Source organism: Thamnophis sirtalis, unplaced genomic scaffold, assembly GCF_051295495.1.
Source record: "Thamnophis sirtalis isolate CommonGarterSnake01/CBP01778 unplaced genomic scaffold, rThaSir2_p1.2 scaffold_6, whole genome shotgun sequence".
Classification (NCBI taxonomy): domain Eukaryota; kingdom Metazoa; phylum Chordata; class Lepidosauria; order Squamata; family Natricidae; genus Thamnophis; species Thamnophis sirtalis.
Window position 1 is genome coordinate 21,838,049 of NW_028261386.1, and position 20,701 is coordinate 21,858,749.

At 41.3% G+C, this 20,701-nt stretch overlaps 1 protein-coding gene across 2 annotated transcripts; it reads left to right on the forward strand.

The window, feature by feature from the left end:
• The first annotated feature begins 693 nt into the window (after positions 1-693).
• TRIM54 (tripartite motif containing 54) lies at positions 694-20,016 on the forward strand. Of its 2 annotated transcripts, none has more exons than XM_087717369.1 (10): positions 694-1,160; positions 7,841-8,013; positions 12,086-12,257; positions 13,810-13,905; positions 14,588-14,821; positions 15,055-15,074; positions 16,462-16,586; positions 17,901-18,008; positions 18,445-18,498; positions 19,791-20,016. In XM_087717369.1, exons 1-10 carry the CDS (start codon positions 993-995, stop codon positions 19,799-19,801), a joined length of 1,161 nt encoding a protein of 386 aa, XP_087573495.1. In that variant the 5' UTR covers positions 694-992; the 3' UTR covers positions 19,802-20,016. The 2 variants fall into 2 exon arrangements, with proteins under 2 accessions (XP_087573495.1, XP_087573494.1); XM_087717368.1 differs by having other exon boundaries at positions 695-1,160; positions 15,052-15,074.
• Positions 20,017-20,701: the final 685 nt, after the last annotated feature.

The following is a 20,701-nucleotide window of genomic DNA, read 5'->3' on the forward strand; positions in this document are numbered from 1 at the left end:
CTATAAATTGCTTTGAATGTCAAAGTTGTAAGACTTGTTTATTTTGCAAAGTATTTATGGGAGTTACCTTTAAGTCTATTATAATCTTACATGTTTCCCCTTAATATTTTGATGATTCGTTTTGAATGTTGAGAAGAGTATGCTGCTTAATGTGTCAAGTACAATCAAACCAAGAGCCAACACCTTAACTGCACTTACAAAAAAAAAAGAGACTGAGCAGCCACTTACATATTCACAGCATTCCTTGACTTCATAATTGCAAACTCTGTTTGCAATATTTCATGGAACCTGTCTGAAGAAATACAAATAAGAGAATTCATTTTATTCCTTAGTAGATGCTTCCAATTTGAATTGTTATCTGATTCCAGTCAGTTACCTAACATCCAGTTATACTTTAGTGGAAGGTCTTTATTTTTATCCAATATGTGAAAAGATTTAATTCTTTTTCCCAACAATACTTGAATCTTACAGTTTTGCATATAGCACACGAGTATGCTGCTGGCTGCTTCCCCCCAGTCTGCCAGCCATCTTCTGAAGGTGTCATAGCTTGTTGTGGAGTAGTGACTAAGTGTCACCTGATCCCGTTGACAGCTGTTGCTTTGCCCCCCCAGCACCCTTTACTGAGACAAAAATGGCAGCTGGGATTCCATTAGGGTCATGTGGCCTACTAAAAATAGCCTTGTAGGCTCAGGAGAGGGAATGATGTCAGAAAGAAGTCAAGATCTGGACAGGCAAACTAGAAAAAGAGAAGCAAGCTTGGTGGACGGAAGGAAATTCCCCAAGTGGAAGTAAAATAGGAAAAGGCCAAGGTGTAAAAGCCAGGAAAGAGAGAGAAGCCAGCACTGCAAAAGGAGGAGAGCTGAAATAGGCAGGCAGAACAAGGTAGAGAGAGAAGAGATTGGCAAGACAGGCATAGAGACTTAGGGAAAGCTGAGGGGGTCATCCATCCACCCCATTGGAGTGTGCTGTGGGCAAGAATCGGTGTTGCGGGGATGAACTTTGCCGTGGGCTTCAAGCCGATGCTGGGGACTTCACAGAGCATGGATAACCTGGAGAAGCAGCTTATCTGCCCCATCTGTTTGGAGATGTTCACCAAACCAGTGGTCATCCTGCCCTGCCAACACAACCTCTGTCGTAAGTGTGCCAACGACATTTTTCAGGTGAGCAAGAAGCCAAGGAATCAGTGCTCTGGATAACCATAAGATGAAAGGGATTCAGGTCGATCTGGGTGATTCCTTTCTAAAATCTGAGCCATTTCTGAGTGAAGGAGTTTTATGATAATTACGTAATAAACGTTATGGTGTACTATCTGCTTATACATACCCATTGATATTCATGATGCTTCTTGAGTAACATAAATAAAGGGAAATATCTGCCTCCCAAAACTTAAAAATGCCAATGGGGAGGGGGGGATAGAGGAGCAATAGAGAATTTGGAAGCATGAATAATTGCAATGCCAGTTACATCTTGTTTTGTGGAAAAGGACTGGAGTATTAAGGCCAGTGTGTTTGTTGTTTAAGGGAGGGTTTGGAAGGCAAGGGATAGGAAGGACGTGTGTTTTGTTGATCAGGCCCCTCAAAATGGGAGGAGTACAAGACTGGTTGTGAAATTCAGGATAGAATGGCGACACCTTGTATCGGCCTGGAGAGGCCATTACAAGCAGGCCTGAAGGAGGAGGGGGTCTGTTGCCTTTATATGTATCATCAGTGCAGGGAATAAAATTGATGCAATGAAATGCCTCTTCCTACAGTACATTTTCTATACATTCCAACCTTCTGGAGCCATTAACAATGAGATATCCCCATTTGCCCTGTACCCACATGGCTAAGACGAAAAAGAACCAGAAATGGAACGAGAGCTGGATGATGAAATGGAACATATATAGGAGGGGGGGGATATCCTACTGATTAAAGTAGGATTTGCGTATGATGATTTTTGTGAGTTGTCTAAGTAGGAGACCGCTGCTATTATCACTTGTTTTATTACACAGTTTGGCTAGGATCTAAAGAAAGTGTAACAGGAGGTGGGCAATGAAAGTTTTAACCAAAGGAAGTGTCTTCAGTCTCATTTAGTTACACATTGACTACATTTATACAACTATGCTGAACTTAGAGACAGTTTGGTCTAGTGGTTAAGGCACCAGGCTCAAAAGCAGGGCATCTTGAGTTCAAATCATGCCTTAGCCATGAAACCCAGTTAGGTGACTTTGGGCCAGTCATTATTTCTCAACCCAACCCACCTCCCAGAGTTGTTGTGGGAAGAATAGAAGAAGGAAAGTGTGTTGGATATGTTCGCTGCCTTGAGTTATTAGTAAAAATAATATAGGATAAAAATGTATAATTCCTTTTCTGGATTCACACAATACTGCACTCAGATGGATAAAGTCTGTGAATCCTGCTGACTCACAAGAAACTAACCTTTATAACTAGCCTATATTATGCAGTGGCGGATTAAGGCTCATTGGTGCCCTAAGCACTGACAAATCTTGGTGCTCCCCACCCCTTTGTACATACTGTACAAATCTTCATTGCTTTTTTTTCGTTATCAACTTTGTGGTATCCCCTTTTGCCTGGTGCCCTAAGCACGTGCTTAATCTGCTTAATAGGTAATACACCACTGATATTAAGCAAATGCAGTCACTTTTACCAGGGGGCAACAGAACGGAAAATAAGACCATGACCAACTGTAGCCCTTCCAGATGAGAAGAAAGGGTGGTTTAACAAATGTGGAAATTATGTTCTACAAAAACGATGGAAAGAGCAAAGTAGCTTGGAGAGAATAAAGGATATGGGGAGATTTATAATGTCTGCAAATATAGTATGTAATGATTTATCACACAAAATGGAGCAGAACTTTTGAAGTAATGGGCTGGTTGTTATGATGTCATAGATCTTTTAACTCAACCTGAGGAGAAATATTCTAGTGAGAGTTATTTCATTGTGATAGGCCAGGAGTGTCAAACTCATGGCGTCATGTTGTCATTACGTGACAACATTTTTCCCCTTCGCTAAACCGGGGTAGGTGTGGCCACCACGTGATGCATCCTGCCCGTAGACTGCGTGTTTGACACCCCTGCGATAGGCTTTCTTTCAATGGAGACAAACATTTGTTAGGGATGCCATAATTGATCTAAACCAGATAGCTTCCTAATGGAAAGCTATCCAAGTGATTTCTAAGACAACAGTTCTAAAACTCTGAGAGGGGAAGACACTATAGTTATCCATATTTTTCGGAGTATAAGATGCACCTTTTTTCCTCAAAAAAGGGGCTGAAAATCTGGGTGCGTCATACATTGATTACCACACTTTTTGCTTCCCGAAGCTCTGCCCCCTTCACCAAAATGGCTGTGCATACCCTTATGGAGGCTTTCAGAGAGCTCCTGGGGGCTGGGAAGGGCAGAAATGAGAGAAAAATTGGCCTTTTTTTTGCCTCCACCCCCCCAGTCCCCAGCAGCACTCTATAGGCTTCCATAAGGCTAGGCATGCAAATTTTTTTTGACAAAAAACAGGCCGGTTTTTTGCTCATTTTTGACCTCCCCACCCCCCAGGAGCAACTCTGCAAGCCCTCCCAAGGCTATTCATGCCTTTTAAAAAAAAAAAAAAAAAAGGACCAGTTTTTGCGAAAAACGGGCCATTTTTGGAAGGTTTGCAGATTGTAAAAACTTTTTTTCCCTTTTGGAAAGTTCTTTAACTGATTGATGAGAATTACATTGATCAAGTGCTGTGCCAACAGAAACAAAGTCTTAGGTGCTGTAGATTGTCAGCGATTTCCTTCTCCAGCACTACTGTATTTCTCTCTCTCCCCTCCCTCCCTCCCTCCCTCTCCCTATCTACCGTATTTCTCTCCCCCCTCCATCTACCTATGTACCTACCTACTCTCTCTCCCTCTCCCTACTTATCTACTGTATTTCTCTCTCTCTCCCTCCCTCCCTACTAACCTACCTACTCTCTCTCCCTCCCTCCCTATCTACCGTATTTCTCTCTCTCTCTCTCTCTCTCTCTCTATCCCTCTACCTACCAACCTACCTACTCTCTCTCTCTACCTATCTACTGTATTTCTCTCTCTCTCTCTCTCTCTTTCTATTTCTCTCTCTGTCTCTATCCACCTACCTACCTACCTACCTACCTACACACACACACACACACACTCTCCCTACCTACTGTATCTATCTTTTGGGCCCAGTACTCTTCAACATCTTCGTCAATGATTTGGATGAGGGAATAAATGGGAAACTCATCAAATTTGCAAATGACACCAAGCTGGCAGGAATAGCCAATACTCCAGAATATAGGCTAAAGATACAGAAGGATCTTGACAAACTTGAACATTGGGCACTATCTAATAAAATGAAATTCAATGGTGAAAAGAGTAAGGTTCTACATTTAGGCAACAAAAACGAAATGCACTGGTACAGTATAGGTGGTACCTTGCTCAACAGTAGTAACTGTGAAAGGGATCTTGGAGTCATAGTAGATAACCATTTAAATATGAGCCAGCAGTGTGCAGCAGCTGCCAAAAAAGCCAACACAGTTCTAGGCTGCATAGAGGGACAGAATCAAGATCACGTGAAGTGTTAATACTACTTTATAATGCCTTGGTAAGGCCACACTTGGAATACTGCACTCAGTTTTGGTCGCCACAATGTAGAAAAGATGTGGAGACTCTAGAAAGAGTGCAGAGAAGAGCAACAAAGATGATTAGGGCACTTATGCCACCACAAAATCTCTGGTCACGTGATCAAACTTTGGACACTTTAATAATGATGGTTGCAGCATCCCAGGGTCATGTGATTGCCATTTCTCACCTTCCCAGTTGACTTCCAACAAGCAAAGTCAATGATGGATGCAGGATTTGCTTAATGGCCAAGCAATTCAGTGATTTGCTTACTAACCATGGTAAACAAGGTCATAATGTTGGGTGTACTCACTTAACAATCAAGGTCCCAATTGTGGTTGTAAGTCAATTGTACACACAGTAAAACAGCCAGGGCTTTTCTTCCTGACTTAAAAGGGAACGCTCTACAGCAAACAACAATTGAAATCTGCCTAGAGTATGGGTGGTGTGTGAGATGAAAGCCATATTATGAGGACACAACAGAAAAAGTGGTTAGCTGGCATTGTTTATTGAAGGATTCTAGTAAGGAAAAGCCATGCTTACTATCCTTGCTAGGATTCTGTATCTAGAAAATTCTAGAAAATCTAAATCTTGATTCTTTAAAACCTGTTGTGTACATACCCATCAACACCATCTGAGTTGTGGGATCCCTTTTGGGCCAAAAAAGTAAACCCTTTTCTGGGAAAATTAAACAATCTAGGGCAGGGGTCTCCAATCTTGGCCACTTTAAGACTTGTGGACTTTAACTCCCAGAGTTCTGGGAGTTGAAGTCCACAAGTTTTAAAGTGGCCAAGATTGGAGACCCCTGATCTAGGATATCTCTAAAGGCCAGACACCAAGCTATAGTCTTTAAATTCACTAAGCAAAACAATTTTTAACAAAACTAACAAAAGTGCATGTTTTGCACTTTTACAAAAATAAGGAAAAAAGTAATGTTAATTAGAAGAGGAGAGTAAGACTACTTCTTTGCAGAGGAAGAGTAATCTGTGCATGACCAGTGCCACCTAGAGGCCATATATAAAATATATTGTGTAAGATTTTGAACTTTTGTTTGGTTCACTCTACTAATAAGCCAAATTCTGTGTGTTGCAGGAAGCAGTGCTAGCTTTTTTTTGTTTTCTTGTTTTTGCTTCCTTATGTAAATATGTCCAATTCTTTCAAAGTTGACTTTTGTATTCTAGTCTCTGTTTTTTAACCTGTTCAAATATGCCACCTTCCTCTTGAAATGCACCCCAAGCAACAAAATAGAACTGGTTTGTGATCTGGACACACAATAATCTTTTAAAGCAGATGTGTGACTTTACTACTCATCCTTGGTGCTTTTACCAAACCAAATCCCCATTTGCTTATGACTTTATTCCTTTACACCTAAATGCAGTACTTTAAAGATCTGGTGAATTTCACTCTTGGTTGGGACCTTAATTCCTTGTCTAGGCAATAACTCCTTGAATCATAATTCTGTCTTCTCTAGTATCATCTATTCTTCTCATCTGTGTGAAGGTCCACTTTGATGACAGTTTCTTGCTCAATCTCTAGGTTAAAGATCTTCTGAATGTTGCTTTTTAATGCAACTAGAGAAAACTGAATATATGGAACATTCTTATACTCATTGCATTTAATTCACATAGAACAGAACAGAACAGAACAGAACAGAACAGAACAGAATAGAATAGCAGAGTTGGAAGGGAACTTGGAGGTCTTCTAGTCCAACTTCCTGCTTAGGGAGGAAACACTTTTAACTACATTGTGTTAAAATACAATGAACTGACTACTTGCTTCCCCCATCTCCCCGCCCCAAAGGGCAGTCCCTGGTATAGCATTCACAAGTAAGGAAACTCTACACTAAGTTTTCATGCATTTAAATAGGCCCTCAACATATTAATTTATAAAAAAAGATTGAACTGTGTCTTGCATTGGAGAAAGCCCTACAGCACTCTTTCAATGTCTTTCCCTCAGAAGAAAAATTATTAATTTGTTGCTTTGAATTAAATAGAGTCCTATGTATTTTACCTAAAAAAATTACTTACAGAACTCAAATTGACAAATCAATGCTTTTGTTCTGAAGAAATCTGTTTCCTGGCTCAAGTTTCACTTCAATGCTCTTTGCTCTAATATTAGAGCAGGAGAGTCTATAGAAGCCAACTGACCCCCGAAGGCCCCGTGTAACATCCAAGAGTTTTCAGTGTAAACAACAACAGTTGTGATTTTCAGACTAGGATTTTATTTTTTAAAAATACATTTTATAAAATTTCTTCAAAAGCTAAAATAGAAAAAACAAAAATAAAATTTGCATTAAAATATTTCTAAGAATGTTCCTATTTGTTTACTTGTTTTTATAGTTTATCTATCTATCTATCTATCTATCTATCTATCTATCTATCTATCTATCTATCTATCTATCTATCTATCTATCTATCTATCTATCTATCTATCTATCTATCTACCTACCTACCTACCTACCTACCTACCTACCTACCTACCTACCTACCTACCTACCTACCTACCTATCTATCTATCTATCTATCTATCTATCTATCTATCTATCTATTTTACATGCTGCCCATCTCAACAAAGATGATTTTAGGCAGCTTACCAACATTGAATAAAAATGCCATATAAAACATTGAAATGAATAAATGGATAGATATCTTAAAATTCAAATTTAGCTAAAATTAAAGTGATCAAGATGGAGACCAAAGAAGGGAGCAATTTGCCCTCAGGGGGGAGATGGGATGTAATCTAATTTAGATGTTTATTTATTATTTAGAGGGCCTCTCTCTTCAAGTGCCCTCATTTTATCCAAACTTTTAAGAGCCCTATTGAAGGAGTAAGGTTGTCCCATTTAACTGTTGCACTTCTTAGTCACTAAATCATCATCCAGCTGTCTGAATATAACCTAGAACTCACATGTGAGTTGGAGAAGGAGTTACTATGCTATGCATATGGTGAGTTACTCTGGCAAGTTGGACATGGGATGGCTGGGAATAATCATTTGCCAATGTCTGCCTATAGCAGTGATCTCTGCAGTTGCCAACTCTTGTAATAGTAGCTGGTAGAGGACCTATTTGCATGACCTGTCCTGGGACAGAGGAATGTCATTGGTGTTCAAATGCCTTCCTGGGTTTCTATTACTGATTCCTAGAAGAACCACATTCCTAACAAATGGGTAAGTAAGTAGCACTGAACCTCAGAAAAAATCTCAACTTTCCCATCGCCTCCTTGCCAGGCCTCCAACCCCCTGTGGCAATCTCGTGGATCTACTTCAGTGTCCTCAGGAGGCCGATTCCGGTGCCCATCCTGTAGGCATGAAGTGGTGCTGGACCGGCATGGAGTTTATGGCTTGCAACGCAACCTTTTGGTGGAAAACATAATTGATATCTACAAGCAAGAATCCTCTCGGTGAGTTACATGTAGAATCCCATAATTTCTGTTTCAACACTTGGTGGTAGTCATTCTGTACCTAAGATGTGTGTGTGTGCTCACACATTTCTGTTACTTCAAAATCTTTGTGTTCCAAACGAAGAAGCAGAACCAGAATTTTCCTTCTGATCACTTCAACTCTCTTTCCTCCCTCAAGGCCTGTCACAGATTGAATCCTTGGCTGAAGCTCTCAGGTTTTATCCTTCCTAATTCCTCCTCATCTTCTTAAATGCTTTTCTTGCTTTCATAAGCATTTTTCTACTTAATACATCTGGATGTGTATCAACCAGTACATCTAATACACTGTTGGCTCTTTCTCAGGGGTAGGCTTCAAAAATTTCAGCATTGGATTCTCTGCTTGATTGCTGGGTGGGCATGACCATGTTGAACCTCTGCACCACAGCGGGAGGCCCATTTTCCCCCTCCCCGAGCCTCCATGTGGGCCCTGTACTGACTTCGCATGCAAAATGGGCCGCGTGGAGACTCCTGGGGGGGTGTGTGTGACGGGGGAAGGGCATGGTGGGGTTTGGAGGTTCTCCGAACCGGCCATAATATTAGCTACAGGTTCTCCCGAACCCGAGCAAACCCGTAGCAGCCCACCCCTGCTCTTTCTAGAGCAGAGTTCAAAGTCTGCGAAAGTTAGATAGAGCCATCTCTCCAAAGCTAGAACTTGTTTTTCAGAAAGGTGTGCTAATACTGATATCATTTCTCAGTTCTTTATTTGCATAGTATTTCAATATTACTGGATTATTGTATTCATAATCTCTGGTGGCAAGACCAATTTAAAGGTTAGGCTTCTTTCACATTCCTGGCAAGCAAAATTTTCCTCTCACTTTTGCAAATATTTTCTCTTTTATACAGTATTCCAAAAAAAGGGAGAAAGCAGTAATAATAATGATACAGCATAATATGTAATATTTTTGAAAAAAATGAAGGCACACTTCTGCCCCCCCCTTTGTTATGTTAATGATGTATTACAAAGTTTTCTTTTTAAAAATAATTTCATTAAGCATTACAATTCTATAAAAACTGACTACCAGAACTTAAAAGAGTGGAAAAATAGAAAATGTAGAAAAAGAAAAAAATAAGAATACAGCAAAGAAAAAAGAAAAATATAAACAAGTCCCTTCCTCTCTTGTCATAATCAGTACAAACAATTTTAATAATTTATCACCTCTTAAAACACAACAAACAATCTCTTCATTCCATACTTCGTCTCGTACATATAACAAATCCTTTGGCCTCATCATTCAGTCTTGGTTAGCAAAAGTCCACTAAGGATTACCAGAAATGACAATTTATCTCTTTTAACCTTGATCAGAGAAATCCATTTTATCTATAAATACTGTATATCCTTAAACCTTGGCAGTCAGTCCTAGTCAGCAGAAGTCCATTAAAGATTATAAAAAATAACAAATCTATTTTAACTTTGATCAAAGAAACCCTCTATTCCATTCCTTTTACTTTTAACTATCTATAATCCCATCAATGTCCTATGGCTTGTTTTTTTCTTTTCTTTGTTGCTTCTCATAAAATCCTTCAGGTCTGTTTTGTAATTCCAATATAAGAAATGTATCCAAGTTGTTTTTTATTTGCCATTTATACATCCCTTTTAATTATTGAAAAACTGAATTAATTTGTATATCTAATGTAATATTTTTCATATCTTTTTTGAATTATTTTAAAATCCACTTTCAGATTGAGATCAATCTTGTCCAGTTCATCTTGTTCCTCTTCCATAATATCTGAACACAGTCTATCTATAGTGGCAGACACTCCTAAAATTAACTTCTGCATCCATTGTTCAAAAATATCCTTTGATATGTTTAATGTTGTTTTGTATTTTACACCATTCTGAATCGCAGTGGCCCAGTGATTAGAGAGCAGTACTGCAGGCTACTTCTGCTGCCTGCCGGCTGCCTTCAATTTAACAGTTCAAATCTCCCCAGGCTCAAGGTTGACTCAGCCTTCCATCCTTCCGAGGTTGGTAAAATGAGGGCCCACTTTGTTGGGGGCAATATGCTGACTCTGTAAACCGCTTAAGGAAAGCTGTAAAACAGTGTAAAGCAGTATGTAAGTCTAAGTGCTATTGCTATTCTGTGTGAGTAAGTCAAACTGAAGTATTCTTCTTTAATTGTAATCTTTAGTTGCCTTTGGTTTCCTCTAGAGTCCCCTCAAGCTCCCATCTTATTGCATTTTCTTTTAAGAATTTAAAAACACAGAATTTTCTCATGGGAAGGATTCTTGTAACAAATTTCAAAATCTGGTTTCAAATCCATCTGGACCTTTAGTCCATTCACTGTATAACATTCTAATTGCTGTTCTGCTGATTATCCCTCCCTCCCCCCCAACAATTCTTTTGTTCTTAAGCTTACCTTTGAAACTTATTTTGTTAAGGATTAAAGGGAACTCCCTCAAGTGCATGTTATAAGACCTTTCGATCAGAAGGTTCTTAATAGTTGAAAAGCAGTAAAAAAGCAATTTCCATAAGTGTTTAAGAAATGAGCCTTGGCAGAACTTTGTGTCCATAATATAGACTGGTGATGGCTAACCTTTTTGTCCTTGTGTGCTGAAAACACCTACCCACAATGCAATGCATGTATGACATATACCCCATGCATCCCGTACCCCTATGCATCAATGTGTGACACCCCACTACTATCCCCGCACATACACACACACCACCCCCCGTGTCTCATTTTGGGCCTAGCAGGCCTCCCTGAAGCCTCCTGGGACCAAAATCGGGGTATGGGGGAATACCCCTCTGCGGTCCCCCCGCCCCCCCATGCATGCGCGCGTGACCCCTCTACCCCCAGGCATGCACGTGCCCAACTCACATGCATGGCAGAGACCCAAAAATCAGCTGGCTGGCGGGAGGCACACATGCATGCGTGGTGGAGCTGAGCTGGGCGACGGTTCACGTGCTCACAGAGAAGGCTCCATGTGCCACCTGTGGCACATGTGCCATAGGTTCGCCATCACAGATATAGACTATATTGTGGCGGTGAGCTTTGTGGAAATCCCTCAATTCCCAGCCACCCAACTTGTGAGCTAACTGAAGAAATCTTAGTTGCTGCAGTTTACCCATGAGGAGCATATGTCCACATTGGTTGATGTGGCAATCTCTTTGTCTCCAGAGAGATTCTGCTGGCCAGAATTCAACCTCTGGCAGCTGATCTGTAATATTATCTCTGATCCTTCATATATACGTATCTAGTTTACTATGTCCTCAATGGAACTCATCACCTACCCCAAGGCTTACACAAAATGTTGGGCAAGGAGGTGAGAGAAGAGCCTATCTGGGTGCTCCTTCAAAAGACTCTGTTCCCCTGACATTGTGATTTTCAAAATCGCCTTTGGATTTGGTTCTTTTTTATGCACTTACAAAGAATATAATTCTCTAAATGCCTAACCTACTCTAAACACAGTGCAGAGGTGTATTCAGCCAGTTCTCTCCAGGCGAACCGGTAGCAGCAGCTGCGGGAGGCTCCGCCCACCCACCCTGATGTAATGAGCAAGCACTGCACATGCACAGAAGGCGGTGTGCATGTGCAGATGTGGCACATGTGAATGAAGTGCACGTACGCTCACGCTCATATTTGCGAACCAATAGGGAAAATAAATGAATCCCACCGCTGACACAGTACCAAGAAAACGGCTAATCTCATCAATAATTTGAATCACATAAAAGCTATTAACATTGTATTGCTACCACTAGCCAAAGGAAGAATCATGGTAGCTAGGTGTTGATGGTAGAACCAATGGCTTGGTTGTCTCTTGATCACTGTATGTCTTTTTTGAAACCAAGCTGAAATCCATCTCCATCTGCCCACTTTTACCTAAACTTCTGTTTGGAACACTAAGAGCTAAAGTATTTCCCTTTGGAAATAAAAATTGGACCTCTTGGCATGCTGCACTATATTTCAAAAAGGAGCACATCTGTTCTCATTTGACATGATGACCTTAAGAAAACTAGAAAGGTTTTGAGCCAGGATAGGTCATTTTCCGGGGATTCAACATCCCTCTCAATCTCTCTTTATGTTGTGGCCAGGCCTCTCCATGCCAAGGCAGAGCAGCAGCTGATGTGTGAAGAACATGAAGAGGAAAAGATCAACATATACTGCTTGACCTGTGAGGTTCCAACCTGCTCTATGTGCAAAGTCTTCGGAGCCCACAAAGACTGTGAAGTGGCTCCTCTGACCAACGTTTATAAGCGCCAAAAGGTACAAGGAGTGATGGTGGGGAGAGAAAGGGGGGAAATGAAAGGAGAAGGTCCTGCCTTCTTTCTACTCATAGTTTCTGTTTGGGACAACTAGAGCAAAACCCTGAGTTGGGCAGTTTGAGTTTTGTGGGGGAGAAACATGTTACACATGTTAGATGCTGGTGCCCAATTTAGCAGTTAACATTATTGTGATCCTGGCCTGATATTATGGCTTAGAATGTTGGTTTCCAAGTTAGCTGGCACACAGAGGAATTGCTAGCACCATAAATGACCTATTCATGCATCAGGTGTGTTTATGGGTGTGGAGGAAAACGCCTGGCTCATGAGCACCAGGTAGTGTTGATTGGGGCTGTTCTACTTCTCTGCTACTTCCCTTCCCTACTTCTTCCTTGTTTTCTTGGAGAAGAGCCCATCCAGGGTGGGGCTTTCAGTCGCCTCATGACTTGCATTATCCTCTTCCTTGATCTCAAGAGGGAAAAGATTCCCTAAAATTACTCCATCTGACCGGTTAGTCATTATGTTGGCTGCACAATCATGCAATAGAAGCAGAAACATGTCCATGGGCCCTGCACTGTGACTTTCCTCTCTTCTTGAAGACCTACATAGAGGCTAGACTTTGGAGGAAATGGATTTTGAGACTAAGCCCTGATGAGCCACAAGATAAGTTCATGCAGCCTATGAGTCTATAGCTCATCAAGGCTTCGCCTCAGAGTCTAGCCTCTGTATCTTCCAGTGAGACATTTCAAGTCTCAAATGAAATTGAATAGTTTGTGATTTGGAGTATTTCCTTAGTATGTAATGTGATCTAAGCATTACAATATGTCTATTACAGTAAGCTTGTATATTTGCTAAAGCATGACAGGCTTTATGTCAGATTTCAATCATTGCATTCGTGGCACGACAAAACCGCGGTCCACTAAAGCGCGCCCGATTAAAGCACGTACCTGACGTCATCGCGACAACAGCGACCGCGGAGAAAAAAGGGCGCTTTAAAAAGCGCTTTGAAAGCAAGCCGATTCACGTTAAGGTAAGGGTTAGGTTTAGGTTTAGGTTTAGGTTTAGGGTTAGGGTTAGGGTTAGGGTTAGGGTTAGGGTTAGGGTTAGGGTTAGGGTTAGGTTAAGGGTTAGGTTTAGGTTTAGGTTTAGGGTTAGGGTTAGGGTTAGGGTTAGGGTTAGGGTTAGGGTTAGGTTAAGGGTTAGGGTTAGGTTTAGGTTAAGGGTTAGCGTTAGGTTTAGCGTTAGGTTAAGGGTTAGGTTTAGGGTTAGGTTTAGGGTTAGGTTTAGGGTTAGGTTTAGGGTTAGGTTTAGGGTTAGGTTAAGGGTTAGGTTTAGGGTTAGGTTTCGGGTTAGGTTTCGGGGGGTTAGGTTTAGGTTTAGGGGTTAATTTTAGCTTTAGCGCTCACAGCGTGCTTTTTTCGTTGCGCTGTGATGATGTCAGGTACGCGGTTTCGTCGAGTGCGCTTTAGTCGACCGCGGTTTTGTGGTGGAACCATTGCATTTACATACCGGTAAGTAATTTGAGCTCATTAAGTGTCACCTTCCTATTTTTGCAGGGGGAGCTGAGTGATGGCATTGCCATGTTAGTGGCAGGGAATGACCGTATCCAAGCCATCATCACCCAGATGGAAGAGATCTGTAAAACTATTGAGGTGAGCATTGTTTTTTGGGATCTTCTCAAGCGATGTTAATTTCTTCAGGATTTGCCAATACAGGTAATCCTTGATTTACAATTATTCACCTAGTGCAGTGTTTCTCAACCTTGGCGACTTTAAGTCCTGTGGACTTCAACTCCCAGAATTCCCCAGCCAGCTGGCTGGGGAATTCTGGGAGTTGAAGTCCACAGGACTTAAAGTCGCCAAGGTTGAGAAACACTGACCTAGTGACTGTTCAAAGTTACCATGGCACTGAAAATGTGACTTATGACTGGTTGTCACACTTACTACTCTTGCAGCATCCCCATGGCCACATGATCAAAATTCAGGTGCTTGGCAACTGGTATTATTTATTCACTTAACAGCTGCAGTGATTTGCTTAACAACTTGGCCCAAAAGGTTGAAAAATGGAGTGCAACTTACTTAACAACTACCTTGCTTAGCAATGAAAATGTTGGACTCAACTGTGGTCATAAGCTGAGGGCTACCTGTAAGCTTCCTTTTTTCTCCCGTATGAAAGTTGGAGAAAAGTTGGAGCCTTCTGGGAGCAAATAAGAGGCAAAGCGGGGAAACATACACTTGCAGTACTTATTGACCTCATGATACCATTTAGTTAACTTTAACCTGTGGTGGAAATAGTACTTTTAAAATAATAGCTCACCCATTCCCTCCCTGGCAGGATAATGCTCGGCGACAGAAGCAACATCTTTGTCTGCGCTTTGACTCTTTGTATAGCATCCTGGAGGAACGCAAAAAAGAGCTGTTGCAAGAAATCGGACGAGAGCAGGAGGAAAAAGTCCAAAGGGTGCGCGGGCTCATCCGGCAATATGGGGACCACCTTGAGGTCTCCTCTAAGCTGGTTGAGTCAGCCATCCAATCCATGGAGGAACCCCAGATGGCCCTCTATCTGCAGGTGCATAAAGGTGTGACAGGACAGGGTGGGGGAGCAGGGTAAGCCTGGAGCCAGTTTAAATCAATCAGCAAGAAGCTGGATATGCTGTCACCTTTCTTAAGGATGGACAGGTAAGGGAGAAGAGAAGCAGGACCCTGCTTGCAGCTTGGAAGATTCAGTAGTTTAAAGCTTGGGGATATCGTTGTTTTCTGCTTCATTGATGTTGAAGATTCTCTCTTTTTTTCCTGCAGCAGTCAAAGGAGCTGATCAAAAAGTGAGTAGAAGCAACAGGAGCAAAAGTCCAGGCCTTGAGTCTTAATATCAGCCTTCAGTGGCCCAACTGGCACTCAACAGCACCACACGAGATATCAGAGATTCACTTTTTCTTGCGTATTTTTATTTTATTCAGAAGATTAAAATACAAAATGCAAAGAAAAATTAACAAAGGCAAAACGAAACTAGACAAAAGCATTTAAAAAATTGTAGTTAAACGGACAGAAAAACAAAAAACCACTCCTAGTTGTACAAATATATTGCAACAAAAATAGTTTTCCCTCTTGCGAAACAGGCCCAGGATTTATACCCTTCCGCATCTATTTGCAACTCAATCTGATGTGTCACACATTATATACATAGAGAAAAAATAGTTAACAGGTTAATCAACAGCAAAGTTAAAGAAAGATTCACTTCTGATTTATCCCTACTTGATTCTTTGATCCAGTTAGGCGGGTGTCTCTCTCTCCAAAACGCACAAATTTGTGATTTGTTAGTTTAGGCTCATTGGAATCTTCCTCTCCTTAAACAACCACAGCAGTGGGATTCCTTCTGGATTCAGGATTACAGCCAGTGCTATAGATTTTTCAGGTTGATATGTTAATGTTATTCCAAAGCATATCCATGCTTAGAATTGTGGAAGCCAGTTTCTGAGTCACACTGGAGTCTTTCTCACCATAGATTTTTGTCAGCTAAATATTAAGCCCAAGACTGAAGAAACAGCTTCTGTTTGCTTTCAGTAAGATGCTGCTGTAAATTAGTATTTAGATTAAACCACACAATCTCTCGATAGGACAGAGCAATACAAACAACAGCAGAAAACATATTTTCTTATCGCTTTCAAATATTTGTATCCTACACAAACATTAACAAATACTTTATATAATAGGGAGCTCTTGCTTATGCTTCTTCCCTACCTCAGTTTAACTTTACTTGCATTTATGGAACATTTCGATGGAAGTCACAATTGGCAGCAGTAAGCCATGATACCTGGCCTTTTCCTCAATTCCCCCCAAATGCTATGCACAGCTGGGATGCATACTTTCCAGGATCTTGATGGGGACAGTTTTGGAAGCCATTTCAGCTGATGTCTTCAATTCATTATTTGCTGGAAGCCAAATGGACAAAAATAGCCAAACACATTCACACTGTTGTCCATTTTCCAGGATCTTGATGGGGATAGTTTTGGAAGCCATTTCAGCTGATGTCTTCAATTCATTATTTGCTGGAAGCCAAATGGACAAAAATAGCCAAACACATTCACACTGTTGTCAATTTTGGAGAGAAAGGAATCTTTTCTTACCCACTGCTGGTTCCCATCTCTATTTATTTTTGGTGAAAAGAGACATGCATCAGATAGATTTCACCATGCCTCTTATTTTCTGCAGGATCACAGACATGTCCAAGGTATCCATGAGTAGCCGGCCTGAGTCTGGCTATGAAAACATGGACCATTTCTCTCTCAATATAGATCACGTTGCTGAAATGCTGAGAACTATTGAATTTCAGACAGGTGAGAGTGGCTGGATTGAAACATCTTGCTGGAGTGAGGGGAGAGGATGCATCCACTGCTGTTCCTTCATTTGGGTGCCATTCTCTTTGAGTTTTTCACTAACTTACACATTCCCTGTCTAAGAAGGTATTTGACACTAAGGAACTGAAACTCTAACTCTTAACTATGTAGGGTGGAAAAGTCTGTATCTAAGGAAGAGGGCATTGAAATGAAGGAATTTGAAGAATGGAGAAGAAGGAGCCATGGTATTATTGGTGGATGGGGATAGATTGAATTATTTAGATTATCTCAAAGAGAATGACCCAAACCATTTTGAACTTGACTCAACAAAATCCCTCAGCCTCCTAAGTAGAAATAGCATAAAATGACAAGTCGTTTTTTGGACCATTCAGTGGTTAAACATCAGGCATTTGAAAGCAAGACTGATGTGTAATCAGGTAATTCTGCAGACCCACAACATTTATATAGTTTGGGGTTTGAAGGAAATTCATATTTGGCTCATGGTGCAATAATCAACAGCAACATCAACCCAATAAAGAATTTTGTGACTTGTTCAGACAACATACCCAAGAAAGCTAAAACCCTAATGTCTATATCTGAACAAGATATAAAACTAGCATATTAGGCAAATCCAGAAAACAGACCAGTAACCAGGTAATACATGCAGTCCTTAGTGCTGGTGTATTTGGGAAAAATAAAACAAAGTTATTTTACTTTAAACATTTTTTGTTGTAAATTTGTATCACAGTCTCTTTTAAAAGTGAATTTCTGCATGTCGTAAAAGGATATAATTGAGCTAGATAGGATATTAATTTGGACAACAAATTTACACTAAGACTAAAGGACTTTCTTTATTCAGAAAGATTAAAGGATTTGGTTTCCCTTTTGCTTGTAGCTTAGAGCTGTCTTCTGAAAAATGTATTTGGAACACGTATGACTTAGGAAGAAAATCATACAAAACCTATACAGTAATCAATCATCATGTGTGGAAGAGGCGGATTGCAAATTCCAGCACTACCGGTTCGCTTTTGCGCACACATGATACTTCTGCACATGCACAGAAGCATCTGGGTGGGTGGGCGGAGCCTCTCATCGCCGCCACTCCTGGTTTGCCTGATCTGGACCGAATCAGGAGGAACCCACCTCTGATGTGTGGGGAACTGAAGCATATTTTTCAGAGGTCTGTCTACATAATGGTAGCGTTCAGAAAGCATATTGGAAAATCTGTGTTTAGAGATTCAAGATAGATGAATAACACAAAGTTGTCATTTTCACATATGCCTGCTTCCCACCCCTACCCTGCTTGCCTTTCAGATATTTCTGGAGAGGAAACTGAGTCTGAAGGAATTATCCCAGAAGGAAGTGGTGAAGCTGGAGAGGAAGACCATCCAGAAGGATCGGAGGGGCCTGAAGGAGCAGAAGGTGAGTTGAAAAGCTGAAATGAGAGTTGGATAGAGTTGTAACGAGTAGCTCTGACCTGCCTAGGGATGCACTGAGATTTTGCTACTACAAGACCTTGATCAGAAAGTCCAAATGTTTTTTTTTCTTCCCACCTGTCCTGTTTGAGCCCCAGATTTCTTAGAAATGTCCTCATTATAATCTACCCAATATTAAGAACCTGCAGAAGAAAACATCCTCAGAAATTATTTTAATATATTTAACTTACTTAAGCACAGGTGAGCTAATAGATTAAAATAATGCCTGAGGGATGGAGTCACATATAATGGAAGTGGGGCTATTTTTGCCTGTTATTTTATAATCACAGTTCTGAGCCCTTCTGTCCTTTCCTGTTGAGCTAACCTCAGCCTTAGCTGTGAAATGTAGAATCCTAATGTCATGCATCTTTTTCTCTCTCTAGATGGAGAGAACCTGTCTCGATTCAGACCAAAGCCACCTAATATACAACCTCGGGGTAAGTCTCCCCTTCCCCTGGACAGTTTCTTTAATTGGCAGAGAATGAGAGTGCCAGGAGGAATTTGAAAAGGAATCTTCAGGAATGAGCCCCAACAACCAGATGTTCTCTTGATGGGATGCTTACATAGAAAGGGATGATCTGAATGGAATTTTCTACCATGTGGTTGATTCTTTTTTGTACTTTACCTGGCACCGTGCTATAGAGAAGACAATAGCCTAGCTTCTTTTAATCATAGTCTTTTTCAATGACATGAAAAAGGGTGAGGTGGAAACACAGTGAAAAGAAATACATCCGTCAGCCAGAATTGGAGGAAGGGAATAGAGCAGGTTCTTTTTCCAAAGGAGCATTAAATAATTTTGCTTCCCAACCCAGAAAAAGTGGGCGGAATTCTGGTAACTTATGACTGTTTACGGGGACGTGGTGGCTCAGTGGCTGATGCTAAGCTTGTCAATCAGAAAAGTTGGCAGCTTGGAGGTTCAAATCCCTAGTGCTGCATAATGAAGTGAGCTCCTGTTACTTGTCCCAGCTTCTGCCAACCTAGCATTTAGCAATAGCAATAGCAATAGCAGTTAGACTTATATACTGCTTCATAGGGCTTTCAGCCCTCTCTAAGCGGTTTACAGAGTCAGCATATTGCCCCCAACAATCCGGGTCCTCATTTTACCCACCTCGGAAGGATGAAAGGCTGAGTTAACCTTGAGCTGGTGAGATTTGAACAGCCGAACTGCAGAACTGCAGTCAGCTGAAGTAGTCTACAGCGCTGCACGCTAACCACTGCGCCACCTCGGCTCTTCAAAAGCACATAAAAATGCAAGTAGAAAAATAGAACCACCTTTGGTGGGAAGGTAACAGCGTTCCATGCACCTTCATGGCTACATGACCATGGAGACGTCTTCGGACAGCACTGGCTCTTTGGCTTTGAAACGGAGATGAGCACCGCCCCCTAGAGTCGGGAACGACTAGCACATATGTACGAGGGGAACTGTTACCTTTACTTTTATGATCGTTGATCTTTGGCTATTTTGGATCTTCTTTCCTGCTCCTCGGCCTTTGGGTTTTCCCTGGCAAAGTTTCTCCCAGCATTCACCCTCTTTTTCCTTCCCCCAATTCTTAGCTTTCTGAGTGTATAAAGGAATTAAAAGAAGAGGATTTGTTACCAGGAAAGGATAGTGTGCCCATTAGTGAGCTTTCTTGCTTTGACTGGGACATTCACAAGACCTGGATCAGCTGGGGAGCACTCTGGTACATTTTATTTCCCACTGGATGTGTATCTTATTTTTTTCCATCAGGCCAACACTGAAAAATCACTTGAAGACAGAAGCAGCTGGAGAATGTTCCGGTCAGCCCCAATCCTATGCTTCTTCCTCGTCTCCAGCAGACTTTTTTTTGCTTCCACTAAATTTTCTTTCTCCGTGCATCTTTTTCTTGCTTCCTTCTATGCTCCTCCTCTCCCTATTGCATTTGGCTTTTCATTTTATGGAGATAATAAAGTTGTGAGTTATTTGCTAACAGCAATTCTGGCAAGGTTCATTGGGTAAGAGAGATTCTGTTGGATCCCTTTCTTTGGCGGAAAAAATGAAATTAATAGGCATGGTTGGTGAAATTTTCCATAGGGTGCTCATTCATAAACGTCAGCATTTATCATTCACAGAGGCTACCTGCTCTAGTTCTTCACTCCCTGTGAAGTGGGGAGGGGGTGTTAAACCACAAAGAGCAGCTTTTCCCCAACTCATCAAGGGCTGGCTAAAATGTTTTCTTGTGTTGGGAAAAAGAGGGTCAGCCATAGGCATGGTTTTATCCTGGTTTAGAAACACTTCACTCTCAACCCTCCCATCCTATTCTGGGGTTAAGGAAGGGGGAATTTGTCCTATCCTTTGAACTTGGATGAATCTAAATATTACACTAGGCCTCCTCCGAATTCCATTGTCGACTGGCGACTACCCGGAGGAGAGCCTCCTCTGTGGCTGCTCCGACCCTCTGGAACGAACTCCCCGTGGAGATTCGTACCCTCACCACCCTCCAGGCCTTCCGCATAGCCCTTAAAACCTGGCTGTTCCGACAGGCCTGGGGCTAAAGACTCGCTGCCCCATTTCGAATGGTACGATTGCTGTGTTTTTAACTATGTATGGTTTTTGTGTTCTTGTTACTCTGTTTGTATTTTCCCCTCCCTTTTTAAGTTGTGAGCCGCCCTGAGTCCCTT